The sequence below is a fragment of the Gadus macrocephalus genome, chromosome 7 (genome assembly GCF_031168955.1).
Source record: "Gadus macrocephalus chromosome 7, ASM3116895v1".
NCBI lineage: Eukaryota > Metazoa > Chordata > Actinopteri > Gadiformes > Gadidae > Gadus > Gadus macrocephalus.
This window is the reverse complement of record NC_082388.1, coordinates 9,627,132-9,649,381: the sequence shown is the minus strand read 5'-3', so window position 1 is coordinate 9,649,381 and position 22,250 is coordinate 9,627,132. Positions and strand designations below refer to the sequence as shown.

Sequence of the window (22,250 nt, the reverse complement as noted above, 5' to 3'; positions counted from 1 at the left end):
GCTTGTCTACCTGACTGTGCCTGTGAATTTGCTGCAGTGCTAGTGCAGCCCCCCCCCCCCCCCCGTACACTCAGGTCACTGGCCCCTGCGGTCACCGGCCCCCGCTGGGAACCACCACAGGGCTGCTACCCACTGACCTGCTCCACCAACGTGCTTTCCTTCCATGACTCGGCGATAGCCAGCGGGCAGCTCAGCAAAAGCGTGACCCGAAACGCTAAGTGGAAGCAAAGGTAGAATGTAGAAAATGCATTTGGGGATAAAATATGAAAAAACAATGTGTGATTTATGTTGGTTATCTTATTACTATTAAAAAATACAAATATTACAGGAGAACACAGAAGTAAGAAATACATTTGACGTCTAGGAAGTTTTTTTAAATGCATTTTTCTTATTTTTTTAATGTCTTTTTTTAGTATCTGATACGGATTTGTGTGCGGTATACAATGCTTAAATCAGATTAATGAATGAATAAAGGATGACGTCCATTTTGGCCTTATACACAGAGCCACCCGATGGCATACGTTCCAGACTTGTACCTCGGCATGCATGTACATGTGTGTGCCAATTGTTAAGTCACACTCAATATTTATTCAGGTATTTTCAGTTGCAGTTTTTCTATTGTATTACTATAACAGTTAGACGTATTAATCTACCATTCATCTTTGATTATCGCTATTGTTTGTTCCTGAAATGGTTGTGATTTGGTGATGTTTTTAAGCATGTATTCTACAAATAATCATATAATAATTACACATATATATGTATATACGTATATAGAATAGATGTATATACATATTATTATCATTGTATAATACTATCTACTATATCTACTATATACTACTCTATCTACCTATCAATATTGAAAAATAGTTTTTTAGTAAAGGAATTTGATAAAAAGTCATCCCAACTTTACTCTGAAATCCACCTAAATGCAAGTACATCCCCCCTCATTCCTCCCTTGCCCTGAGGTAGTTGTTCTCAAGCCCTGAGTCTGCCAAGGTAAAACCTCCCTCCATCCCTCCACTGGTGCTGAGCAGGCCTGTGAAGGCCCGCGTAGCCATGGACGCTCCCGTGGGAGCTGGATGTTCTGTGTGCCTGAACGGCCCCGGGCCCTGAGAAGGCTCTACGTCATCCAGTCCCAGTGAGGCCAAGAGGCGGGGCACCAGCCAGTCAGAAAACATCCGTTCACATCGGATCACATGTCATCCGATCAAGATCCGATAAGATCACATCACATCAGATCGCAACACAACTCATCACATCACCTTATAGCGCATCAGATCACAACAGATCAAATCAGATCACACCACAACTCATCAGATCACATCAGATCACAACAGATCAAATCAGAGCAGACCACAACTCATCAGATCACATCAGATCACAACAGATCAAATCAGATCACACCACAACTCATCACATCACCTTATAGCGCATCAGATCACAACAGATCAAATCAGATCACACCACAACTCATCAGATCACATCAGATCACAACAGATCAAATCAGAGCAGACCACAACTCATCAGATCACATCAGATCACAACAGATCAAATCAGAGCAGACCACAACTCATCAGATCACATCAGATCACAACCCCTTAAAGCACATTCCATCATGTTCTATGACTTCGGGTTACACCACATTTGTTCACGTTGTATGGCATCATAATACATTATTATTATGGATATCATAACATATCATATTAAATTGAATGATGATATTGAAGTTAAGTTTATGCCTCAGGAATGATTAAAAAAAAGCATAATGGTGGTTTCTGAAATGACAACATTTTAGTTAAGGGTCACACTTTCTTTTTATTTACCGGTACTCTAAACATGAACCCTCAAACTCACCTTCCACTTGCCCACAGCTTAAAAAATGAATCCAGGTTAAATAGCTTAACAAATAAATCCATGTTAAATAATACACAACTTCTAAAGATACGTTCTAAGACTGCGGGCGTTCAAACTGTCCTCCAGTTGCTCTAGAATCCAAACATTCACAGCCCATAATATAAGTGATTTTGGGGATACGAAAGAGGGAGCAGTAGCCTAAGGTATGATGCGCCCCAGAGTCTAGTGAGGATGAAGTGAGACTTAACCAGCATGCTATTTTAACAGGATACACAATGGGAAATCTGACCTTATTAAAAAGGGTTCATGATGCAGATTATGACCAATTGCATCTCTGCATTAAGTGAAACCTCTTTCTCTCCAACATCACACAAACATAATGTTACGGGAGAGAGATTCCCTAAAGTCTAGTGCTCTCTTTATTTAACCAGTTAATTCACTTTTATTGAGAATAAGTAGGACTTTTTGGACCAGCTCCAGCAACTGATAATAATCTCTAGTAATAGACAACAACAAAAGGTATTTTTTATTTTTTATTTATTATGAGGCATTGTATGCAAAATATGGTATTGAAACGTCCTTATATGTTTCATTGTCCCTCCATATCTCCACCCACTATCCTTTTGTTTTGAACTATTAATGATTAGTAAATACAAATACATTGCATTCCTCCAATGTTTGAATTCATTTGTTTATTCAGTTCAAATTACATAAATTCCTCTATAATTACGGAGTTCGTCCGGATTATTGCTCTGTTGCACTCTTTTTCTCATTTTCTCATTTCCTGTTTGCTCATCAATGCTGTGCTCTTTTTAGAGAGTGACATATATCACAGCTCAGCCTGCGAGTCAATTCATCACCTAATGTAACGTTGAGGCTTTTATAGGACCTTTTTATGCTGGGCACAAGTGCCTGTTCAAACACACACACACACACACACACACACACACACACACACACACACACACACACACACACACACACACACACACACACACACACACACACACACACACACACACACACACACATATAAACACAAAATCCCATTCTTCTCTTGGTTTGTAGGAATGCCCTCAATGAGCTTGGATCTACTGACAGTAGAGAGACAGAAAAGGAAAATTAAAAGTAGCGAGCGAGGCCAGGAGGGTGGATATATCGTATATTTTTAAATCAGAATATGTGTTTTCACATATCTATTTGGAGGTAATACTATTTGTTTCTTTGTGTTGTGATTAAATAAATACTATACACGGTTTTCAAAAGAGCCTTGCAGCCCTTTTTGATGACATGAAAACAGTTCAGAAGAGAGGAATACAATTGATTAGGGTTACGTTCCTCATCTTCAATTTACATTGCAACCATTGTGCTAATGCCCCGACTCTCACTAATAAAATAATGCTGTGGATTGTCAGATAGCAATAGTTCATTTGAACCATCTCGCCGCTATGCCACAGCCTTATAAACATGACTTCAACAGACTGATGAATTCCTATGGAAATGTAACTCTAGTGCATGACTAACATTGATTTGAAATAACAAACACATACAAAAAAAACAAACAGATATTTGGATCATAAGTGACGATAAGAAAAAGTATTGTGCATAGTGGGTAGTGGGTGCCTACCCACTATTATGCATAGTGGGTAGGCACCACAGTTCCAGGTTTTGTTGGTTTGTGGGTTGTTTAGTCTAACTTTGATTTAGTTTACTTTAGACACGTAGGCTCGTATGTCCCTTGCCTTTTTATAGACTGATTAGTGAATGAAAATAAGTGTGTACAAAAATTGCACAATTTTGAGGTGGTGTCAAAATATTGCATTGAACAGACTTAGAAATGCAAGATTAAATTATGTAAGCCTAAAATGATCATATGCCTGTAAAAAATTGGTTTGCTGACTAGCTTCACTCTCCTGGTGACAAAGGGTAGTGTTCATGTTCTATAAAAAGTTGCAAATCATGATATATAAAACAGTATTACAGTGGTTGGCATACGTTTAGGCACCCATGCTAATGTTCACTAAAAAGAGGAATACAAAATCATCTTTTGGAATTGTATCTTAAAAAAATGTGAATGAAAAAGGTGAAACATTGACAGTGAATCAAAATACATGCAAACACTTCTTCAGTCACGACGTCATGGAACTTTACCATTATTACATAATCAGAATTGTGGTCTATGACATCGAAAGAGTAAGATTAGGTTGTCATTGTCAAATAAAAAAATCTCAAAATGGATTTCAAAATATGTGTCTATTGATTGATTCATAATGAATATATGTCATTTATTAACCCAGAACATATGAAGGATTTGATCCAGCCAAGATGTTGCTTATTATTATTATTATTATTATTATTATTATTATTATTATTATTATTATTATTATTATTATTATTATTATCTAATTATCTATATCCCTATACAGTAATACAGTCAGTGAGGCAATGACACAAATAGTCCACCAGATGGCACTGTGATGCTGTCTAGGATTATGTTTACAGCTTTGAGATATTTATAGGCACATTTAAGAATAATAAATACCCGAGTTGGTCTTCAAGGAGTCAGAAGTACTTTTTACGTGTGTCACCAAGTTAGCAACAGGGTGAAACCGATACCGGCTTGCAATGATCGAGAAACTTCCACTATCCTCCTTTGTCATTAAACTGGGCAGCAACACCCCAACCCCTGCACCAGCGACCCCGCCCAGCACCCCAACCGCTTCACCAGTGACCCCGCCCAGCACCCCAACCCCTGCATCAGTGACCCCGCCCAGCACCCCAACCCCTGCACCAGTGACCGAGTCCAGCACCCCAACAAGGAAGTAGAGTTCGTTTTAATCATTCGTCATTGCATTAAAAAAAAACGATTCATGTTCAACGAACTCCCTTTCCACGACGGCAGTGGCGGGGCGTTGAAGTAGAGGGCGGGGCTGGCTGTCGGGACCATGGGTAAGCAGTCGCACCAGTTGCCTTGGCAGCAGTTGATTGTTGAATGTGTTTAGAGCGGCAGGTGGCAGCGCGCGCCTGGGAGCAGATAGTGGGTCTCCTGATTCAGAGACTCACCTGAACACCTTTTACCTCCGATAGTTTGAAATGGAACGCCTGGTAGAAGAATAACCACCTCCACACGTTTTAGTTCTCATTGTAACTTTTCCTCTCAAGACGTGGAATAATTGAAGCGTGCATTCGGTATTTAAGGATCTTCACCGCGGCTGCGCGTCGGCGCGCGGGTTCGTTCGTTTGCGAACTTCTAGGTTTTAGTTCTTTATCCGCGTTCCTGCGACACCATGGCGTTCGCCAGGTTCAGTAAGATCTTACGGCTGCCAACCATCGATATTAAGAAACGGGTTAAACAGTACGAACATGTTCACCGGGACATCAACCCCAACGACCTGTGGGAGATCATCGGCGAGCTGGGGGACGGAGCCTTCGGGAAGGTGTACAAGGTAACGTGTAAACCCCGTATTGTACAAGGTAACGTGTAACCCCTTACTGTACAAGGCAACGTGTAGACCCCATGCTGTGGTGTACAAGGTAACGTGTCTATGGTGTGGTGTACAAGGTAACTTGTCAAGTATCAAATATCCCCATGCTTTGACGTGTCCCCATGCTTTGATGTCTATAAGGACAGACTGGTAACGTGTCAGCATGCTGTGGTGTCTATAAGGACAGACTGGTAACGTGTCCCAATGCTGAGCTGTCTATAATGACTGACTGGTAACGTGTCCCCATGCTGTTGTGTCTATAGGACTGACTGGTAACGTGTCACCATGCTGTTGTGTCTATAGGACTGAGTGTTAACACTCTCAGGCGTGTTGTATCAAGCCTGGCGGTCTCCTAGCCTCCTATAGACTACTAGAACCGGCTGGTGCGTTTGTTGTGGTTTTCTACGGGTTGTCAGTTTGAAAACATGCTTTACACAGAGCCCCATCTGGATAACATCTGGAAATGGATGTCTGATCTATGCACTATGGGGTGTATCAGAGTCCATCAGGTGAAACGTGAAGTTATTATTCCTCCTTACAGGGGATATCTCAGGCTTTCGAGGTTCTCCCTCTGTTTCCACTGCTGCCAATATATTCTTACCAGTCTTTTTAATAATTCAATGGACTAATTTGTCATTTGGATTCGTAAGGCTCTGCGTGTGCAGTGTCCAGTGGCCATGGGTGAGGAGACGCCAATGCGTTGCTCAGCGGAGCACATAGGCTTCTTTGACTGTGGGCAGAGGTTTGTGGAAGAAGTGATGCCTTACTTGCATGGCAGTCAGTGTAAAAGCAGAACAAGTGGCTCTTTATTAAGGGAGTCTACTTCTTTGGGGTGTGTTTTGTTGTGATTGGATGCTGTGCATGCGCTGAGTAAACGAACGCACAGGTCATCCTAAGAAAAAAGGTATGATGCAGTAGAGTATGTGTTTATCAGAGTCGCCCTATGAGGTAGCGCTGGATATGAGCTGACCATGAGCTATGTGGTCCTGTGGAGCTAAAGTCTCATGTTAATCCTGTTGTGTTAAATTATTTGAACTGATGGGGACTCCCTTGTTGGGAGTGTTCAACGATTTATTCCAACATCAAGAACTGATTCTAAGCCAGATAAGCTGCGACCTAATGTACGGAAATCTTGAAAATCATGTACTTGCACTGATGATACACAACAATCAATATGTTAGGACCCCGACCATACATGGCTGTTGCTAATCCGTCTGTATTCAGCCTTAAATCAAATCGTTTTTTCAAAGTAATTTAATGCAAAAAGGGATTGTTTGAAGTTGAACAGGGGCTGAAATGGGCAAAGGGACGTCCGTCCACTCTCTCCAAGGGATATCTGTGTGTTGTTGCGGGTGTTGATGTTTTACTAGGCCTTTATATCCATTTCACAGATGTGCAGGCAGGAATACCTCCATTATTTATCTATAGGACACACACACACACACACACACACACACACACACACACACACACACACACACACACACACACACACACACACACACACACACACACACACACACACACACACACACACACACACACACTACACCCCCCCCCCCCCCCCCCCTCTTTGTTCTTCTCAGTGCATCCAACACTTGCATGTTACATTTGTTTGTCCGCGTGTTGACTGCAAACCAACGTTTGACCTGTCATCACCTGCCTCTCTCTTAGGGGAATGACAGGTCATTTCCAACCCCCCCCCCCCCCCCCTGCTTTTCCCCTCAACTGAGGAAAGACGTCTGGCCTGTCCAGGGGTCGGGACATAGACACTGGGGACTGTATAAAACTGGCCCACAAGGAACACTTCAGAGGGAGTTTTGCATTGTCAACTGTCAGCCAATTCATTAGAACCCTGACACGACAGGAGGGCAGGAGACTGTGTGTGTGTGTGTGTGTGTGTGTGTGTGTGTGTGTGTGTGTGTGTGTGTGTGTGTGTGTGTGTGTGTGTGTGTGTGTGTGTGTGTGTGTGTGTGTGTGTGTGTGTGTGTGTGTGTGTGTGTGTGTGTGTGTGTGTGTGTGATAATCATCTGGTTAAGTCGTTGGAATGAAACCTGCATAGACTGCACGACACCTTCATGGCAATCAAGTAGTTTGGTTTCCCTTGACTAAATGGTCACTAACCCAGCACCCCTTCCCCTTTTATTTCCCACTGTAGCGTGGTAAGATCCTTAAACCTAAATTCTTGATTTCATCAATCTACTCATGATAACAAATGGATTTGACCCTAAGTAGTGATGGCTCCAGTGATGGCTGCAGAATATCAAAGACCTTAGTCTGCCCAGTGTAGACAGTGGTGGGGCTGGCCTCCACCTGCCGTCATCTGGCCTCAATGCTCCACAAGGGAGAACGAGGGGGATTGGACTGTCGGCAGGAAGTTGTGGGAAGGCTTCAGGGGTGGACTTCCTGTGTGCTCTCAAACATCAGGGCTATCATCCTCATTCAACGCCCCCCCCCCACACTCCATGTGTGTCTTTAGTCATGGAAACACTTTCTCTCTCAGTGTGGACATCAGTGTTGTTTCAGAGTGCTTCAATTCAATGACATTTAAATGCAATCAATAACGTGTGTGTGTGTGTGTGTGTGTGTGTGTGTGTGTGTGTGTGTGTGTGTGTGTGTGTGTGTGTGTGTGTGTGTGTGTGTGTGTGTGTGTGTGTGTGTGTGTGTGTGTGTGTGTGTGTGTGTGTGTGTGTGTGTGTGTGTGTGTGTGTGTCAATGTGGCACCAGCATTGATTACAAAACCCGTTCATGTAAACAACCTTGGGCGATGTACAAGTTTGCCAAAAGCCGTTTCGTTGTACCTCTCTTGGCCAGGGGCACATTCCATACTGGTCTCCAGTGAGCTTATGCAGAACACACTATACCAGAACACTATACCAGTGGGATGTTTATAATCCTTATCACTATGAGAGCCAACATGTCAATAGCAGCAGTGCTTTTCATTCCAGTTAATCATGTTTTGTCAAAAACGCTGCTCTTTAAAAGTAGTTGATTTAAAGTTGAGTTGGGGGCTGTAGGGTGCATGTTTACCGTGCATGGGCAGTTCAGCCTCATATTTGACCTGCTCTCTGAAGCCTCCTGCTCCCCCCCCCCACATTAATTTCCACTATCCTTTAGTTCACTCTTTCAAGTCATGACCAAATATTGTTGTGTGTGTGTGCGTGTGCGTGCGTGCGTGCGTGCGCTGCTGTACAGGTGAGGTCTTGTTTGGTTGTGAAATAATACTCGTGTCTGACATAGAAGCATGAGGAGTCAAATGGTTCCTTCAGTTCATTCAGGGCCCACGCGCACCGCTGCAGCTTCAGAGACAGCGTCTCCATAGACACTCGGTGGCCCTGCTGTTGCCGCAAGTTGCATCCGCAGGGAGAGGAGAATGCACACAGCCCTGCAGTTAAGACTCTGTGCTCCGTGTGTTTGCGCAGTGGCTGCTGACTGCCCATAACCATTTCCTCCAAGCGTTAGAACCAGACTTTTTTTTTTTTGGTCATTCAGACTTTTCAGAGTAGGAGTTTTGTACTCATTTGCCATGTGAAGCCATGGCTTCGCTGGAAATGAACTGCTCGATTTGATATGGGGCCCAAAAACCTGGCCCATACCCTCCTTTTAGCAAGTCTATCAAGCTCAAGGCTACATTTGAATACACTCTTCTACTCGTGTTTATGTAGATCTGAGTCCTTGGTACCGTTGACCCTTGGCAGAGCCTATGCCAGAGGACCAGGAGACGTGGCCGTCTTAAGGGTCTCTAATCTAGAGGAGCAGCCGCGTGGGGCCTGCCCGATAAGAGCCCTCTCTCCGGGGGGGGGGGCAGGGCGGGCGTGGGAGTCCCCCTCAGCTTCCTCTCTGAAAGGTCTGTCGTAGCAGGCACACGTCCTCTCTGCATTAATGCTGCAGCACATTTCTCAGCGGCTTTCATTTGATCTGGTGGTTTTGGTGCCATGGAAGGCTATACCGGTCGATATGAGGGGACACCAGTGAAAAGGTTACAAAAGGCTGGGCTGAGATGGACCGAAAGGGCTTTTAAATAAATGTTAGGGCACGTACTCTTGGGCTTTGTTCTGAACAAAGGGCCTAAACAGATGATTCATTGAAATGTTGCTTTGAGGTTATTCATTAAGTTTTGTCATACGTTATCCACTCATCATAAGTCATGACCAACCATCTAACCATTGGAAAATATTCAGAAACCTGCATTATAATCATGAAATGTACAGAAGATTCAACAGGCTTCCGGTCGCTACAGTACTTGTTGCACCATATAAATTCCTCGGCAGCCGCAGGTGATTTTTAGATATGGACGTTTCACAAACAAGACACGTGGCGGTTTCATGCCTGTCATAGCTAACGTGTGTGTGTGTGTGTGTGTGTGTGTGTGTGTGTGTGTGTGTGTGTGTGTGTGTGTGTGTGTGTGTGTGTGTGTGTGTGTGTGTGTGTGTGTGTGTGTGTGTGTGTGTGTGTGTGTGTGTGTGTGTGTGTGTAAGAGATAATGTTGTCGCAGTTGAAATAATAACTAAGCGTTAATGAGTGTCAAGATAAACAACCCCTCAGTTGGTTTCTGTTATTATTCAGGATATGAAGGTTTTGTGGGGGTAATCTTCTGACTGAAATTACTCAGTAATGTAATTCAACCCTTTTTGCATTTTCTTTCTCTTCCCTGTCTCGTTTTACATTGAAGCAATCTCAGAAATGAAGTTGTATTGAAGATCCTCCTTTTGATTAAAATAAGGACAGTTTGAAGATACACGATCTATAATGAGCTATGTACTGCCCCCACGGTGGTCGCCATATTTACTTCTAGGATTATGATTACAAGAAAAATATCACATCACCATAAATGATAAATTTTCCCACATTGTGAAAACACTTATTACCCTTCTTAATTGGAACAAAAGATATCTGATGTTGGATGAGCGATAGAGAACAATACAAAGTAAACTATTCTCAATATGTACCTCTGTCCTCCATTGACAAAATAACACGCGTTTTCCACAGAGACCTCTACTATCCGTCATACACTAACACTGCCTATGCATAGAATATATCCTACAGCTGGCGGGGATTTAAGCCTGCACACACACAAACTGATCTCCTAGTAACAACACATGTTGACAGCAGGCCAGGGGAAACAAACAGGCTTGACACGAAGGCTGTGACACCAGGGCCCTGTGCTGTCGCGACACCATGTCCTCATAATGGCTGCCAAGCAGCTAGCCCTACTGGACTCCTTCTGGGGCATTAGGAGGACGGGCGGCCAACCCATGTCTTCACAAGCGCTTTGGGGATTAGCTTTGTGTTCACACAAGCAAGGAGATGTACAGGGTACCATACTCACTCACTCACTCACATGCACAAACTCACTCACTCACGCACACTAGCTGACTCAGTCACATGCACACTCACTCACTCACTTACTCACATGCACACACACTCACTCACTCACATGCATACACACCACTGGCTGCAACACGCCTTCTGCAGGCAGAAAATGCAGGCATCAGCACTCTCTGTGCTACCATAGGCACAACCTGAAGGTTAATGACCCCGGAGACATTTCTCTCCATAGTTATGTGCAGTGATCCAGCCTGTCCACTTTACACTTTTGCCTCGAGCGAATTAAGGAAATATTAGCCACCACATAATAAAGTGTGTGTGTGTGTGTGTGTGTGTGTGTGTGTGTGTGTGTGTGTGTGTGTGTGTGTGTGTGTGTGTGTGTGTGTGTGTGTGTGTGTGTGTGTGTGTGTGTGTGTGTGTGACTATATGGCACTAAATAAGCGTCTGTTCTTGCACATATGTTTGTTCACTTATGTTACAGGTCACTGACTGACCCTTATACAGTTTTAACCCTTTCTTGAGCTGCAACCGGGGGTCCATTTCATCTGTTTGTTTATGCATTCTACAGTCAGTGGGAAGGTGGGTTGAAGGCAAACATAAATCTACAAGTGCGGGCGGAGAGACGATGGGGAACCAAAGGGCGTACTGCAGTGACAATGATGAGGCAATTCAGTCCAACCCCGGCACATTGTGCTTCACTTTCTGAAACACATTTCTGCTGACCATTCCAAATGTGAAATAAGGAAATGAGCAAGGACAGCCAGGGTAGCAGTTTAATAACCAACCCTGATTGGCGTTGCGTTGTGTTCAGCATTATTGCAAAAATTTGGAAATGCGACTTTGGAGCAGTGTTCTTTATAGGCCTACATACAACGCCTGGATTCATTGTGCTAGAACACTAAGCAGTTTGTGAGCACATGTATTGAAACGAGAATGGTAAAAGTAAGGAAATGTGTCCCTGATATCTCAATCATGATGGGTATAATGAATCTTAAACCCTTAAAGAGTTGGCATGTCTTCAGCCTATACTTTTATTCTCTTTCTTGTTAGTCCATGCTCTTTAAACTACATCCGAACACACAAAAATATCCTATTTCCCACTCCTGACCTCGACACACCCACTCGTCAGGTGGTAGTGAATCTACCGTCTCCACCCACCCACCAACCAGGCATTTAAATCACAATTGACTACGTCACTGCAAATTCCAAGTGGATTAAGAGGTGTTGAGAGACACACTGCGGTCGTAGGCACGCACGCACATTTCATCTCGTATCTGTGTACCAGCATTTAGTGTGGAATCCGCAACACGATTGTTGTTGAAGCGAGGCCCCTGCTCGGTTCTTTGTGCTCGGACGACCCCGGGGCCGGTCAGAGCCAGTTTGGTGGGTGACATGTTTCGGTCCCTTTGTGGGACGATGGGCTTAGTGAAGTCGCAGAGGTTTGAGGAACTCATGGCTCTTCTTAATGCATAGCTCTCCCCTTGTCTGTGACACACACACACACACACACACACACACACACACACACACACACACACACACACACACACACACACACACACACACACACACACACACACACACACACACACACACACACACACAGGCCATAAAGACACACACACACACACACACACACACACACACACACACACACACACACAGGCCATATAGTCACACACACATACACAAGCCTTAAAGTCACACCGCTAGAAACTGTTGGGCGTCTCCCTGTCATTTCCCCTGTGCAGTGTTGCTTTAAAATGTACTTACACATGCTTAGAATTTTGAACCTGCACTCAGACACACACTTCCCAGAATCACTCTTAGGCTTAGACCGACGCTGTTCCGCGTGTTTCACCCTGGGGAGATCGAGTCTGCAGTACATGCATAATGCATGAGTGATCTCTAATGGACATGGGTAGTCTCTTCAGAGACATCCATTATTAACATTAACATTATGTTATTGGTTATTTACAGCGACACGGTGGCATATACATCGGTTTCTCGTCAATGACGTGAACACGCGTCCCCACCGAAGCTCTTAACCGTTAGACTCCCTCCCCCTCATATCTGGAGGGGTCCACAACTCAACGCCGCCTCCGGGATGCGTCTGGGTCACATGTCAGCCGCTGTAAATCACTTGAGAAGTCATGGGGGTCCGTGTGTTAACGCAGTGGTGACCCCGCCCCGTGGTGACCCCACCCCGTGGTGACCACGGAAACCATGTTTGTTTACCCTCTACTACGGTCTCTCTGGCCTGGCTAACGCAACGCTGGAGAAAAGCAAGCCCACCCCTTGTCTATTTTAACACAGAAGCCCTCAACAGTGGGCTCTAATTAGAGTTGGGGTGTTTGGAGAAAAAGCCAAAAGGATGTCTCTGTAGCGTTCAGAAAGGCACCGTGGCAGGCCTTGTATTTATAGGGCCTTTGGGAAGAATTCCCAAGTCCCTGCCCTAGTTTTTAGTGTTTTTTACACACTGTCAACCACAAGACTCCTGACACAGTAGGAATAAGAAGAGTAGGGAGAGGAGGGCTAATGGCAGTTGTCTGGTGAGGTTTCCCTAGCCTGTAGTGAAATGCGTCTCACCTGACCACCTAACATGATTGATGCTTTGCCATTTTGTGTGTGTGTGTGTGTGTGTGTGTGTGTGTGTGTGTGTGTGTGTGTGTGTGTGTGTGTGTGTGTGTGTGTGTGTGTGTGTGTGTGTGTGTGTGTGTGTGTGTGTGTGTGTGTGTGTGTGTGTGTGTGTGTGTGTGTGCCCGCCCCTGCCTTGTGGTCCCTATTTTGTGTTTGTTCAGATGTTTTCCCACAGTCTGGCACCAAGGTCCATTTCACACACACACACACAGACACAGACACAGACACACACACGCACACACACCGTTTATTTGAACGTTGTTGCATGTTTTCTCGCAGACAAACACCAACCTGGCCCTTCTTCACACATCAGCTATATCTTGCCACCTGCCATATGTCTCAAGATCCAGCTGCTGCATGCTGTCTCATCCCTCGATTTTTTTGCAGTACTTCCTATAAAGAACACTTTACACATGCGATTAAGATTGCAATACCATGATCAATCCAGATGTGCATTGTCATTTTAGCACCCCTATTACTTTTGGATTTGCTTTAATTTTGAATACATTCAGCGGATTGTTACTTTGGGAAAATCGGGAGCCATCCGCTACTGATCGCTGCAATCATAATCCTCTTCATTACCTCCTCCTCCTCCTCGGTCTACGTGGGTTTGGTGACTTCCTGTGCTTTTTGAAACTCAAGAAACACTCTCCGTGATACTGTGTTAACTTATTGTGCAACCATAGTGGTGGCTTTCCGTGTTTCTCACGGATGCCATTCAACCAGCCATGTCACAACATTTCCATGATGGCACAATATCTTTAACAATCAAGTCAAGTATTTTCAATCCATGTTTTTATAATTTTTTGCCATGCGCATACTGAAGGTGTGGAAAGGCTAGTTTCAGTCACGACTAGAATGGTTTGTTCCTACCAAAGTGCTGTGTTGCTGAGGTATTCTAGAGCTCAATGCAACATAGCTTATACCACACCTTCATCAATGTCATCAATACCCCCCATTCAGTCATTCCCAAGCTGGACAAGTAGAGCTGGGAAGTCTCTTGAGCTCCATTATATCACACAAGAACACACAACATGATGTATTTAAAGTCATTAAATAAATAATGCTTTGATCCCCCCCCCCCCCCCATCACATTTTCAGCATTTAAATATTGTGTGTGTGTGTGTGTGTGTGTGTGTGTGTGTGTGTGTGTGTGTGTGTGTGTGTGTGTGTGTGTGTGTGTGTGTGTGTGTGTGTGTGTGTGTGTGTGTGTGTGTGTGTGTGTGTGTGTGTGTGTGTGTGTGTGTGTGTTGCTTTGGAAACATGTGTCATCTATTGTGTGTAGTGGTTCCTCCTGCTCCACGTTTGGTATGAGAGGGTGTGGACTTCCTCTTCCTGTTGTTCATCTTATCCACACAGTAGACGACATGTGCTTTGAGCAACATGCTTTGTTTTTGATTATTTGTGTTGAGACACATTTTATTTATTTTGAGGGAGCAATGATTCGTCTTTTGATGAGAATCTATGAATTGAGAAGGTCATAGCGTGGATGGGTTGTCTAAGGCCTAAAAAAAATTTTTGTTTGGTTCCGGTTTCCGACCGACCCTGTCAATTTATGTGCGACCCAAATTATTTTATGAGCTTTTTTTTTTTTTTATGCAAACTATAATCACGTTTTGGTACAGCACCTCTTCATTCTGTACAAGGATGAGCGAATTTTCTCGTTTTTAAATGAAAACAACCTATCGATCATTCGCTGCCGCTGGAAAAAATAAAATAAAAAAATAAAAAAAATTCCCTACCTACCCATGACCTCAACTGACAACCAACAGGAACCAAACTTTTTTTTTTTTTAGGCCTAATCTATACAAGTTTGTTCCATCTTGATGAAACTAAGCTCTACTGTGCAATCTTTTGATTTGTGGTTATATTTCCCTTAAAGAAACGCGTTTAAAGACACATTATCGATTGAAAGTGTGTGGTTCTGGATTTATTCAACTAGTTGTATACAAGTTAAGCATAACAATTGGTGTAAGGTTGCCTTTATATGCAACACTCACCAAAATAGCGGTATCACTTCCTGAAAACCTAGAATGTGTATTAGCAGCTTATGATTCATACAGGAGCGCTTCCCCTGGAGAACTGAAACCTCCATTCAACACATTCCAAGTCTGAACCACACAACACAATGGGCTGCTGTCATTTCACTCCAGATAAACGAAAGGCAAAACTGCTTTTGGTATGGTTATCAGAGCGGCTCTTGGGCATAGTTTCAAGGGAATCATAACCTATGGCAAGTCAATGTCCACATTTCACTGCTTCCACACCAGACTAGCATTTCACATCACTGGAATGGTGCATCTCAGTTTGCTTGTGTACTATATGGTTGAATGCAGCAGTACTCTAATGTCTAAATGAAGAAAAAACAAATCCGTCATCCTATTTGCTTTCTTCCATTGTTGCCTTAATAAGCAATGGAATGGAGCTGTGCGCATGTTAAGATGTGTTGATTGTACTATAAGATGAAGTGGCGTGAAAATGCTACAAGCCTATTTTTAAACCAAGGGTTCTTTGTGGATTTTAAAGCCATACATTTTGAGGTCACTACTACAAGTATACGTTGAACAGTCTCTAATTGAAGTCAGCTGGTTGAATAGTCCTTACTACTTGAGGTCAGTTGGTTGAATAGTCTCTTATTGAAGTCAGCTGGTTGAATAGCCTATACTAATTGAGGTCAGTTGTTTGAATAGTCTCCGCTACCAGAGGTAAGTTGGTTGAATAAGAATAGTCTCTGCTACCTGAGGTTGGTTGGTTGAAACCGCCACATGAAGTCAGTTGGTAAAATAGTCTCTGCTATATGAAGTCAGTTGGTTAAATAGTTTCTGCGACATGAAGTCAGTTGGTTGAACAGTCCCGTACCCTGCTACATGAAGTCAGTTGGTGAAATAGTCCCTGACCCTGCTACATTAAGTCAGTTGGTGAAATAGTCCCTGACCCTGCTACATTAAGTCAGTTGGTAAAATAGTCCCTGACCCTGCTACATGAAGTCAGTTGGTTAAATAGTTTCTGCTACATTAAGTCAGTTGGTAAAATAGTCCCTGACCCTGCTACATGAAGTCAGTTGGTTAAATAGGCTTTACTGCATAAAGTCAGATGGTTCAATGCTCTGGGCCTCCCCTGTCTTTCTCTCTGATTGTGGCAAGTTTGTTTTCTACCTAACCACTTCCTCTCGTTCTCGTGCTGCATATGTAAGTATATCTGACAGGAATGGGAGGGTCTTTGTAGGCCATGTTATTATCGGTAATCGAGTGATTCGTGCAGTATTATACAATGGGGGACCTAAATCCAGCGATCTGATTGGTTCCCAACTGTTGTATAAAGAGCGTATACATAACTGCTATGACGCCCGATCATTTTGTGAAAGTATCACTCCGCGCCTTGAAGAGGAAACCGTTACATACCAAATGTCAAACCTTATTTTTACTAGTGTGTGTGTGAAGTCATTTTGCCATAATTTTAACAGTTGTATAAAAGCAATAGCACAGTTCACTGAAGTCTAAAATCGGCGAGTGAACTGCTCCATAGGATAAATTGCCGGCGAACCGCTCTATCGGAGCCTTCTCTCGGAGGGACGCTAAAGTGTGTTGCATAGCGACCGTCGATGCATAGCGGCAGCCAGGAGGGACTACTTTTTTGTATTCTTTAACAAAACGGCTACTTTGACTTTCTTTGTTTCTTTTTAAATGTAGTGTGTCTATGACTTTCGTTTCGCCATAACAGTAACCATTGTATAAAAGCAATAGATCACTTCAGTCAGTGGTATGTGCTCATTATACCACTGTGAAGGCCGGGGGTCGCCGGCCCTCCGCTGCGCGTCGGGGCCGGACAACGCCCCTTAACAGTGGTATAATGAGCACATACCACAGCCGCCCTGGCGGGATCTATTGCTTAATTGTAACTTCATGAAAAAGGAGAACTGCATCGGGAAATAAACAAATCCACTGTTTCTTTCTGATATTCTTCCATACACGTCAATGGTCAGTTGGAAAATTCTCCTATAAAAACTAGTTTTGCAATCAAAAGCATATGGCCTACATTGTGTCGTGTGCATCAATAAGATGGATTGCCCTATGTATTTTGATAATACATACATTTCCAAGGTAATTTCAAGTGTATGATTATGTATTGATAGAGCCAGCACCCGACACATCCTTAGCCTGGTTCTAACGTTGGTTCTGTTTGTCTGTCCCAGGCCAGGAACAAGGAGACACAGGTTCTGGCAGCAGCCAAAGTCATTGACACCAAATCGGAGGAAGAGCTGGAGGACTACATGGTGGAGATTGACATCCTGGCTAAATGTGACCACCACTACATCGTAAAGCTACTCGATGCTTTCTACCATGAAAACAAACTCTGGGTGAGTCCCTAACATCATTCTCTCCTTTGTCTCGCAGTTGTTGCCCCTATAGCTTTGTCTGCATTGTCTGACGATGTGTCTTTGGAGCTGATTGACAGGTCGTCTTGACAACTGATCAAACAGTAAAGTTGAATCATGCAAACAATTCCCCAGTCAGAGTTGCACTTCAAGTTATTACCACTAGTCCAGTAGAATTCCACTGTTCACTGTACGTTAATGCTTAACTTTTATACACACTTAAGGAGATTTTGAAACAATCATGACTTGGTTCGGACAACCAAGAGGAGACAGGAGAGTTTTAGAATGTAAAAGGCTTGCAGAGTGTTTGCTCCATTCCTCCAAACAGCTGGTTTCACCTGTAAGTCCTAGGAGTTCATTAGTTGGATCTAAGAACTCCTATGAATAACCCATGAAGGCTTCAGCAAGATGATGGCTTAGTGGCCTATTGTGTACATTACTTAGACAATTAAGAGTGAGAGGATGCTGACCCACGATGACCTTATCTGGATCATCCAGATCGGCCTTATGTGTGGCCTTTTGTTATTTTTATACATGCGTCTCGCTTGCCTCCTCTCTCTCTCTTGTTGAGCGCAGTGCACCTCACTCTGTAATCTGCCAAGTCACCACGGCCAAGGAAAATAACTCCATGAATCACGCAAGAAGTTGACATTGAATATCTCCGGATTACAAAGTGGTGTAAAACCAAAGGACCGTTGGTACTCGTACCCACTGGGGACTTGATATGCTGTTGCTCAACATGAAAAATATATTTTGTCCGGGTTTGGGCACGCATGTTGTTTTGTAGCATTAATTCAAAGCTACTTGACAGTTCAGGGTTCACAGAAGTAAGGGTGGGGCATCTGGGTACAGGACAGCATAGTGACTGAGATGTTGGTGTGTTTTTAATGTGTCCGGTTGTGCCCATATCAGGTGTGAGTGATCGTGATTTCCTTTAATAATCATGATTTTAAAAAGCAAGGCAGGGCAGGCTACTTTCACCTTCTGCTTCTTCAGAGTCGTGGTGAGTTAAAGCTGCATTTGGTAAAGATAGAAAAATGCCCCAGTCCCCTCTCTGCTCCCTCCCTCTCGCCATTTCTCCGCCATTCGGAAGTATTGCCTTCCACACACCTATGATTGACAGGCAAGCTGAACAAAACAGGTCCTGTGATTGGTCAGAAATGATTTGGACCAGTCTAAATCTAAATCTTTTCATACAGAGGCAGGTGTGGGTTCAGGCCGGAGCACACAGTTCCGAGAATTTCACTCAGTATTTGAAAACAAATGGCTTTGGATTTTCTATCAGAGGCCTATCAAGTGATAACTCTTGAATATGACCTACAGCACCTTTCTTAGGGTTGTTGTCAGTGTTGGAACTTTCTTAGAACAGTGGCAATAGATTCAAAGTTCAAATGCCATTTATAATCCATGATCAATAAACAGGATTTTACGAGTCATTACATAATGATGACAGCAAAATTCCTATGACATACATTGCGACGACCACAACAGCAATAACAATAACATTTAGTAATAGGTTGTCGTAATTGTCAAATTCATGGTGTAGAAGTCTTATTGCTTATTAAATGACCGTAGAACTAGATCAAGAACAAAATGTTTGCATCTTCATTTCATTTTTTACTCCACTAAATAAAACTGAAGGCTGTGCTGTACAGAAAAAGCTACACTTTGTATTGTTTTGTGTTGAACAATCAACTTTCTTAAGCATTCATATCCAATTCAGAACACCGGCACATGGGGAAAATCGTACCTCTGTAAGCTACCTATGGCCCCTGAACATTGAAAACAATTCAAGTCTCATGTACAACTTCAAAGTCAGCAACAGAGTCTGCCGAGTGGACATTGTTGACTATTTCTGGCCATGAACTCTTGGCCGAACCCCCATTTCCCGTACAGTTAAACCATTGCTGCTTTTCAAAACCAGCTCTCCAATCATCTGCATGCACTTGTATCTCGCCTTCTGTTGGTAAAAACCGAGGTGGGGTTACAGTACAGTGGGAACAGTAATGGGTGTTATAAGTGGGTCGGGATAGGTTCATCTAACACGTTGTCCAAACACATTCTGTGTCGTAACACAGAATGACAGACTACCCATCCTGTAGTAGACATTATTGACTGTTTTTGCACAATGTGACATACAGTAGTCTGGTGGCTAGCACACCATGACAGAAGATGATCCCCACCCCAGTCTGTCTCCGTACCTTCTGTTCCTCTCAGCTGGACTGGCTGTGCTGGCCAAGCGCCGCACATTCCACTGCCTACCCACTCCTTCTGACAGATGGACACACACTACAAGGGGGGGGGGGGGGGCTGCTGGAGAAATACCACAGGCAAGAGAAGGGCTGTTTGTGTTCTTCTGCAAGAACAATGTGGTCTACCAACCCGGGCCGCGCTGCTTAATGCATGAGTAACCAAGTGGGCCTTAGATCCACAGCAATGGTCGAGATTGGCGCTAAGAAAAGTATGAGGGTAGGTCAAATTAGGGCAGAAGGTTGGAATGAAACACAAAGAGGAGTCGAAACAATAGCAGCCCCTTGATGTGGTTCATGATTAGCGGCCATCAGAGCGGTGTGTAGTTGTATCACAGCGTACGGGGCACTTTAACAATGCTAGCTCAGGAGATGAAGCGATTCAGCGCTTTTGCCAGTTCAACGGTTTCTGATCTGATTTCCTCGCTACCGGAACCCTCTTTTTTATGATGTGTGTCACAGACACGTAAAGAGTGTCTCTGTAATGGGTTTATTCAGGATGGGATCGATGTAACCCTAACCCTAAATGTTTAATGTAAGGACTGCATTCTGATTCTATAGTAGTCTTTATCAGGCAAATTCAATCATCAGTAGCAACAATGCAACTGCATTGATTTCACTCATGTGATCAATTCCAATTTGGAAATTATGTCAATGACAACGACATCATTCTTGTTATTTTTATGAGACAAACAATGTGGACGGATGAGGGTTTGGTTCTTGTTTCGATCTCATACCATTCTGCATCGCAATCATTAATCAGCTGTCTTTTTGGCCTCACACCAAGAAGGCAATGTGCTGTGCTGAAGATAACCTTATCTATCTATGGTATGTCCTTCTTGTGATATTCTTTCCATTTGATTGTGTCTTGGTGTGGTCGGTTGGACTCCCAATCTCTGCCGAGCTGGAGTCCATCCTCCATCTCTCCAGCTCTCCGGACTCCCTCACCCAGAGGGGGACGTGAATGATAGGTTCATCTCTTGTGAATGCTGGGCCTTTGTTATCCGTCAGCATCGTGACATTTGTCAAACATACCAAGGCACACATTTCTGAGACGACGCATCATCCATGAATTAGTCATGAACGACGGGTCGCAAATGAATGCTCCGCCTTGATGTCTTTTTCTCACGGAATGTTATTTTCTTCGCGGGGACACACACGGGGCATGCGGTCTTTCCTGTTTTCACGAAGAAGAGGTTCTTCTTATTGAAAACCTGCCAGGGACTCCTCAGCCTTGATTCCTGAGGAAGTGTGAACTCCCAGTGGAAGGACCTGGGCGGTGGATGACGTCAGGCCCACACACTCGGGTCTCGGCGTTGTTTCTTGGAAGGTTTCTGCAGGTCATCTGAGACTCTCTGAACGTCTAACTGGGGTTCAGCCTCGCATTCCTGTAGAGAGCAAGAATGTCGTAAAGGAGGATGAAAGGGGACAGGTGAAGATTGATTGGCGGGGCAGTCTTTACGGTTTCGTACCTAAACAAGCTTGTGCTATCACATTTGTATCAATGTGTTTTGGGGTCACTCTTATTTTTTATAGAAAAGCACCGTTTTTTTCAATGAAGATAACATTGAAAAAATCCGAAATACAGTCCACACATTGTTAATGTGGTAAAGGACTGTTCTAGCAGGTGTATAGAGGCCCATTTTCAACAACCATCTCTCTTTTGTTCTGATGGTACATTGTTTAGCTAATCATGTTAAAAGAGTAATTGATGATTAAAACCCCTGGGTGACTCCAAACTTTGGAACAGTAGTGTAATTGTAAACATTCTAAATGATATGTGTGAGTGTAACATTATACATTCGGGTTCCATATACTGTAAAAGGCAGAAGATAGAAATCCTATGAATACTTTATAATAGTCACGTCACCTGTGTTGATTTTCTGCCCTCCCAGAATAAACCAATTAAGCCAATAAAAGCGACGTGCCACGGTGACTAACGTTGTAGGTTTGTTTATGGGGCTTTTATTATAGGGCAGGGCACCTGTCTTCACGTGATGTCGTCATCCGGGTTGTGTCATATCAAAGTGCGTGTGCGTGTCTGTTTGTGGTGCGTGTCTGTGTGTGGTGCGTGTCTGTGATGATTGAGGCTGTATGTAGTCCGGCCGGTCGGATCGCATCGCTTCAAAGCGACGACATCATGCCCTCGACCTCACCCGGATTACATCCAAAAGCAGTGACAGAAACTATGCAGTGGCCTGGCGTAGGTCCTGGGAGCGGGGGGTTGTCTGGATAAACACAGACCCTGGTGTCGCTGCGTTGATTCATTGAAACGAGTTCAACTCACACAAACTTAGTTTGTAAGGCATGGTCATG

The 22,250-nt window shown here is 43.7% G+C and overlaps 1 protein-coding gene and 1 long non-coding RNA gene across 2 annotated transcripts in view; one reads left to right on the top strand and one right to left on the bottom strand.

The window, feature by feature from the left end:
• LOC132461369 (uncharacterized) overlaps window positions 1–47 on the bottom strand; it is a 1,767-nt gene extending 1,720 nt beyond the window's left edge. The window contains exon 1 of the long non-coding RNA XR_009526608.1: window positions 1–47. This exon is cut by the window's left edge and continues 205 nt beyond it. This is a non-coding gene — a long non-coding RNA (uncharacterized LOC132461369).
• Window positions 48–4,748: 4,701 nt separating this feature from the next.
• Window positions 4,749–22,250, top strand: part of stk10 (serine/threonine kinase 10) — a 42,605-nt gene continuing 25,103 nt past the window's right edge. Inside the window, exons 1-2 of the mRNA XM_060056449.1 lie at window positions 4,749–5,303; window positions 17,503–17,667. Coding sequence (XP_059912432.1) covers window positions 5,145–5,303; window positions 17,503–17,667 — 324 coding nt within the window. The 5' untranslated portion in view covers window positions 4,749–5,144. The remainder of the gene's footprint in view (window positions 5,304–17,502; window positions 17,668–22,250) is intronic.